General features: G+C 34.5%; 1 protein-coding gene across 2 annotated transcripts; it reads right to left on the reverse strand.

The window, feature by feature from the left end:
• Positions 1-1,094: 1,094 nt before the first annotated feature.
• Positions 1,095-4,175, reverse strand: LOC110915246 (heavy metal-associated isoprenylated plant protein 7). 2 transcript variants are annotated; one of them, XM_022159911.2, is made up of 5 exons: positions 3,913-4,175; positions 3,686-3,821; positions 3,179-3,393; positions 1,815-1,905; positions 1,095-1,591 (listed from the first exon to the last, which is right to left on the reverse strand). In XM_022159911.2, the coding sequence occupies exons 1-5, from the start codon at positions 3,922-3,924 to the stop codon at positions 1,269-1,271; spliced, it is 777 nt and encodes a 258-aa protein (XP_022015603.1). In that variant the 5' UTR covers positions 3,925-4,175; the 3' UTR covers positions 1,095-1,268. The 2 variants fall into 2 exon arrangements, with proteins under 2 accessions (XP_022015603.1, XP_022015604.1); XM_022159912.2 differs by having other exon boundaries at positions 3,686-3,839; positions 3,913-4,079.
• Positions 4,176-7,115: the final 2,940 nt, after the last annotated feature.

Below are 7,115 nucleotides of genomic sequence, written 5' to 3' on the forward strand. Positions count from 1 at the left end.
CAACCAACCTAAACAAAGGTCACCAATGGAGATAGTCTTAGGGCCTTCAAAAACGTAAAAATGACCCTGAATTTGGCCCCTCATCAAAAAAAGTATTTTGGAAGAAAAATTAGCAGGTACAACTATTAAGAAATCTTTTTTAGTTTCCTTCCACTTACATCCATTAAAAAAACTCAAGAACACAACTCTTTTCTACATTCCTTCCTACATTCCTTCCGCTTCCTTTCTTTTCTTTTCTTTTCTTTACAATAGGATTATAGTAAGCATGGTTGTAAAAGTCGCTAGACGCTCCCTAGTCGGTCGACCGATGAGTTGGGAGTACTCGGCCTAGGCGGAGAGTACTCGGGGAGTACTCGGACGTGTTAAATTATAAAAAAATTAGTTTTTGGAAATTAAATATATGTCAAATAACATAAATTTACTAATATTTATAACAAAATACATGAAAATGATATTCATTCTTTAATATGATATGCATGGAAATTATGCTTTATTATTTTTTAAGTCAAACTCGGCTCGAGTTGACCGACTAGATAAGATTTTGGTCAAGGTTGACCGCGTTTGACCGATTCTGAGTAATTAGGCGGAGTGAAAGAAAGTCGCCTCGGTAGCCTACCTTGTAGCGAGTACTCGGGGAGTACTCGGCCTTAGAAACCTTGTTTTACAACCATGATAGTAAGTAGTAACTAGGATGTATTATTTATGTAGTACTGAATTTAACTCTTTTTTCTTCCCTCTGCTTATACATGAATTATTTATGTAGTAGTGAATTTAACTCTCTTTTCTTCCCTCTGCTTATACATGATCTTGTTTCCTGCAGCTTACATTGCTTGTTGTCGATTAAGGTAATTACCTGTCTATGTTTTCAATTCTCCAAATACGTTTGCGTGAGTTTGTCCACATAAATTGTTTTTCATAAACTAGAAATCCAAAGAAAACTTATAATATCAATGATTCTTTATAAAAACTCGTTGAAATCCACGAGTTTTGGATACTAATTATATTTAAAAACATGTCCTCGTTATTGCTTGTTGTAATGGACAAATCAATTAATTAAGTAGGGTCATAAATTGACCAGTCCCTAGCTTGAAACATTTATTGCATGACACACATATTTATATATTTTTTTCGAAAGGTACATACTAACATAGTACAAGTAAAATTGCATTACTTAACAGGTAGCAAATCATAACACTTAAACTAAAACACTAAATATGTTGTTTGGGATGGGTGGAGTACATTTAGCATAACCCTATTTCTTGTTATTGTTACATTACCATACAAGCATTTGGATTTTCATCACTGAACATTTGAGGTGCATAAGAATAGTCCATGTAATACTTAGGAGGCCAATATTCGATCTTTTTGGTTTCTATATTCGTTTCATCGTCCTTCTTTGCTTCCGGAGCTTCCTCCTTCTTCTCCTCCTCCTTCTTCTCCTCCTTCTTTTCTTCCTTCTTTTCTTCTTTTACTACAATGGAAGCTTGCTTTCTGGTTTTCTTGATTACATCATTCATCAACTTCTCAGGCTCAAGCACACCTGTCACCACCACTTGTTCTTTTGCCAACTCCGTCTTCACTGACTCAACACCTACAATTAAAATAAAGTGACGAAACCAGAACCTTTTAGTCGTCGGCCATCATAAGGGATTAAAAAACTCATACTTTATATATAAAAATCCTACAATGGATTAACGGACCCTCTTGACCCCCTAGGTTTCGCTAATAACTATAAATGTCAATATAATGTCAACATTTTTAAACTCCCAAGACATCAAAATGATTAACAACATTGTTGGATTGGAAATGTTTACCTCGGATCTTCCGAATCCTCTTTTGTAAAGCTTGTGCACAAGCATCACAATGCATCGACATTTTCAGCACCACCGTTATGACAGGAGGTGGCTGCCAAAATATTAAACCCAAATGTCACATTGATCAACTTCTAAAACTAGTCATAAACACCATACAAGTTTGATTAGTTTGTTGAATATAAGCGTTATGCGGGGTGGGGTCAGTGATGGACATTGAATCCAAGATAGATTCGCATGGAAAATATGGATAGTCCAAGAAGCATGCATCCAAAATTATGGGTGCAAGTGGGCATCAAACGCAATAACAAAAGAAAATATCAGCTGGTCCAACATTTTACGTACGACTGCCAGCAAGTTGTGTATATCTTGTATTTGACAGCTTTCTCTATTGTCTTTTTGGGTGATATGTACTAGTCACATACCACCTACAATGCATTTAGTTCAAGAGCTTCATGCATTAGTTAGTACTAAGCATCGTTAGTATTGAGCTCCATAGTAACTTATCACTAATCATTAATTAATTTGCCACTCCTCAGTACTAACTTAGTACTGAGTTTGCTTGTCACTGATGATTCAAGTTACATTGATCTTAGTTACCATCAAAGATTATTTTCCATGCAACTTTTTCATCAGCCATGCAAATCCGAAGAATTTCTAACGAAATAAACTCAGTTGTACCAAAATAATATTGATAGACACTAATTAATTTCACTGACATAAATATTTTACAAAATCAAGACATATAATTGTGAGGTTTTTTTGTTCACTTGGTGAAAAAAAAAAAAAGAATGAAGTTGTTTTCAAGGAGGGTATGGAGTATGACCGAGTCAAAAGAATGAAACTTGTATTTATTTCACATGGATAAGCGTGCCACAGTGCCATAAATACTCAGTTTCTACGTCAAAGACACCATATTTTATTAAAACACTAATTACATTCTAAATATATCACAAAATGAAGACATTTTGATGCGTTTGATTTATCTGGTGAAGAATAAAAGAGGGTGTCAATCAGGGTATATGGAGTATGAATGGAGTCAAAAGGATGAACAATGTTTTTTATCACATCATTTCACATCGATAAGTGTACCACATGAGTTGTGGGTGTCATCCTTTTGAGTTTTGACCCTTCGTTCTGTTTATACTATTTTCTCACTGTTATGTAGCTTTCTTGTCACCACACAAACGTAGTGCCAGCGATCACAAGTTGCACTGTAACCATCCCAGTAAATTCAATTAATTTCATGGGTACGTACTATATTTGGACCCACTTTTTAATCATTATATTTTTGTGTTAATCTTTCAATGATTGATGGTATGGAATGGAATAACAAATATTAATGCTTAGAGTTCTAAAGTAATAACCTCGTCTTTCTTCTCTTCCTTTGGCGGTTCGGGCTGCTGTTTCTTCTCCGGCTCAGGCTCGGGCTTTGGCTCTGGAGGTTTCGGGATAGGGGATATGATCTCAACTTTACGACCGGTTTTCTTTTGAACCCTTTCGCTTAGTTTTGTCGGGTCTAATTCCTTTCCTTTTACGACCACCTTGCTAGCCTTGCAATCCGTCATTACTTCTTTAACACCTGCTCAAAATACAAAATTATGACCAACTACTTTAACAAATCATAATATGTATTAGAGTTACTTCAGTAACATGATATAGTTTGTATACATATGGTCATTTGTTTATTTTCGTGTACTATTCATGCAATATTTGTTAAAATACAGTTATTTACAACAGTTTCACTACTAGAAAATCAAATGCTCATGACAACAATTTCGGTCGCAAATCAGTCGTTAATTTCACGACCTTTTTTGGTAGCAGATTCTCAGTTTTCTAGTACTGATTAGATGAAAAGTAGTGAAAAGAAAGACCTTGAAAACCTCTCAAGGATCTTGCAACTTTTCTAGCACAAGCTCCACAGTGCATATCAACCTTCAATACAACTTCTTCATCAACATCTTCTGTTTTCTTCTCTTCTTCCTCCTTTGGTTTCTCATTTTTTTTCTCCTGTGACATTCAAAATAACTAAATTTGAATATTTAATAAAATAGGTTATACATGCATATGTTTATATTGTGATAAAAAAAATGATACTTACTTCTTCACCCATTATGTTTTCTGAGAAATGATACCTATGTTTTAAAGTACAATCTCCCCTTTGAATGATTTGAATATTGAAAGTTTATAAGATAAAAATTGACTATATAAACAAATAAAACACCATCTCTATCTATTTTCTTGTGGAGTGGGGTGGCTCAACATTTAAGCATACAAGAGGTGGGGTGGGTGGGTGGGGTGGGGTGGGAGGTGGAGGTGAGAATGCAAATCTGATGTGGGATGGACAAAACGTCCTATGCAAAGTCAGCAATATTCATTGCATTTTGGCAGTACTATATTCAAACACCAAGACAATTACCCTACATCAACACATGAGATGAACCCCATTATATTTTTCTTTTTTCACCTTCCCTATTTGTACTTCTTCTTTAGTCTTTTCACTGTTTTCACATTCTTAGTATGAAACTCAAACATTTTAACCCTTCAATCTATATATGAAACAAAAGGTATCCATCGAATTCTGACATGAATTGAATTACTAACTACTAGAATTTTAAAGGATATTGATTGCTAAGAGCCCTTAGGTGCATTCCATCATCGTATAGATCTGTTACGGTTAGGGATTATATTTGTATAAATGTTGAGAATTTTACCTGTATAAGTGTCCAACCTAATATCAAGTAAGCTTGATTATCATAAATATTAGTAGGCTGATCAAACTAGTCAACTCAACCATGTAAATCCACGTGTTATTTCTTTCTACTGTATGTGTTCTTTTGCGTTGTCATGCTACATCCTTTTTTTGGAACTGCAAAATAATATAAAAACACGCTAGCAAAAAATCAAAACATGCTACATCCTAACATTACTGATGTACATGATTTACGTGTTGTCTAGCTAAGAAGTTATATGAGTTTGGCAGCTCAAGCGATTTTGTTGACTTTCTAATTATGTGATGTCTCACAGGTTTCATCGAGTTGAAGGTGACGATAAACACAAGGACAATTGAAGGATGAAATACTAGCCAAAGGCATGGTATCTATTATGTAGATTCTACATTCATTAGAGCATCTGCAACACAAGGTACTTTAATCCACGGGGGGAGAGAGGCCAAGTACTTTGTTAGTTTTCAAGGAAATAGTCATTGGCCACAAACCGTTCTTGGAGGAGTAAGAGTGTTTTGTGAGAGAGGGATGAGAGAGAGGGCGAGGATGTCTGTGTAGGTTTGTGGCTTTCGGTCTATTGCAAATGCTCTTAGGTGTTACGGGAGATGGTTGATGTTGATGAAATAATTGTTTCATTTATGTCATTAGTTGTGAGAAAAATATAAGGACCATATCACAACTCGACTATAACAAAAGCAAGCTTATACCTTTTGTAGGTAGGAAGGTACATAAAAGATCATTTTAGAAGCTCTAAGTTTTAGAAGTTAATCATCATCCAAGTGGGTTTACATGTGGACGAAATAAACATGGAAAAGAGAAGATAAGTTAAGGGGTATTATTTAATAGTTATTTAAAAGTTTAGAGTCATCTATTAAGATTTTGTTTATTTTAATGTTAGTTAATTATTTGAGTCCTACTTGAAGCTTAGGTTTGGGATTGTTTAATCATGTAATCGTTTTATGTGTGTGGGTATTTTTTGGTATTGAATACATAAGAAAAGAGTCGTGGATAGGTTTTGCACAATACATCCAAGTATCTGTTTACTGATCATCAAGATTGTTGCGTGCCCACAAGGGCATAAGAGTAATTTTAACTCTAAGAACCTTAGAAGGGAAAAGAATGAATGAGCCATCATCATTCTTGCAAAAAAAAAAAAAAAAAAAAAAAACTTCACCAAGCTAGATTAAGAAACTAATGAGAGAAAAGGGGCGATTTTAGGTGAACAGATTCGAGTAAGGGCTCAAAGGAACATTAGCGGTCCACATTCATATCGTCTTGTACTCGGAGCTTACGAAAAAGAGTTTAGTTCACCATAAAGTTTGCTTGCCTTGTAAGTTTTCTCTTATAAGATTATTTATAAAGATATTGATGCATTTCGGCCCATAAAGTTGCAATCTCATGTTTAAACCAAGCGATAATGGTTATGCCTGCCATGGATGAAAGTTTTAGGGTTTCTGCTCGAAGTTTCATCCAACTGTTCTGGCGCTTAACTAATTTTGGCAAAACTATGTCACTAGCGAAATTTTCCTTTCAGTGAACTTTCTTGGTAGCGAAACCTATATTAGGCGAAACCAACGTTTCACTGTAATGCTTCAAATGAAACCTATTCAGAGGAGAAAACTAGTTTCAATAATGTGTTTATTCGAACCCTATTCTTCTTGCCTAATTGTTTAGGAGAAACCTATGTTTCACGTTAATGTACTTTGTGTTAGGCAATAGTTGACCCATTTCTCTTAAAAACGTTTAAAAGGTCAACTAAGGGTTGCTACGGGTTAGATTAGTTCGGTAAATAGTGAAGTATAGCATTTGATCATGTGATTTCTAGGCACCTTTTTCTTAAATAAGTTTGAGCTTATATGCATGCTTAGGAAATGTGTTCATTAAAATGATTGTGAATTAACACTAGGCACAAGGTAAATGGAATAATGAATTGTTTAAAATGTTCATGTCTATAAAACTGTTAATGTCATACGGATGATAACGTTTAATGTTTTGAATGGAAATAATGTTTTTAACAAAGAATGTTATTTCTTGAAATGTGAACGGTAAAGATTTAGGACAAACAAAATTGTAAGGAATAGTTTTGGGAACAACGTTATGTATAAGGGACATGGAAATGGTAAAGGTAAAGGAAATGGAAGTCATTCAAGTGTTGTAGGGAGGGACGGTAAAGTCCTATATTTGTTGTTGACAGGTACGGTAAAATCCTGTACTGATAATAACAGGAATGATAAAAAGGTAACGATTATAATTTATGGTACGAGATAGGGTTGTGAGGTTTTAAAAAGTCTAACAGTAATGCAAAAGCTTTAGGATTTTTTACATTTAGTAATAGAACTCACTTATGTATGTCAAGTTGAATCAGGTATAGGGCGGTGATATAATGGCTAGCTCCTTAGCAGGGTCTTGAAGTTACTTGGCATCTTATGGACTGGTATCCCTAGTTATGTAGTTATGTTTGAACTATTGGTATTGGATTATGTTTTAATTTGTTTGGTTTTATATTGTTAAATGTTTCCACTGCTTTAGCTTAGAAAATTTTTACCTAAGAGCTATGTATGCTATGATTTTTTAGTTA

This window comes from Helianthus annuus, chromosome 16, assembly GCF_002127325.2.
Source record: "Helianthus annuus cultivar XRQ/B chromosome 16, HanXRQr2.0-SUNRISE, whole genome shotgun sequence".
NCBI lineage: Eukaryota > Viridiplantae > Streptophyta > Magnoliopsida > Asterales > Asteraceae > Helianthus > Helianthus annuus.

Excerpts from the sequence above, each read along its gene's own strand:
- LOC110915246 (XM_022159911.2), bottom strand. Across the intron at positions 3,394-3,685 it reads ATCCTTGAGAGGTTTTCAAG|GTGTTAAAGAAGTAATGACG; the intron begins GTCTTTCTTTTC and ends TATTTTGAGCAG. Across the intron at positions 1,592-1,814 it reads GAGGATTCGGAAGATCCGAG|GTGTTGAGTCAGTGAAGACG; the intron begins GTAAACATTTCC and ends TTTTAATTGTAG.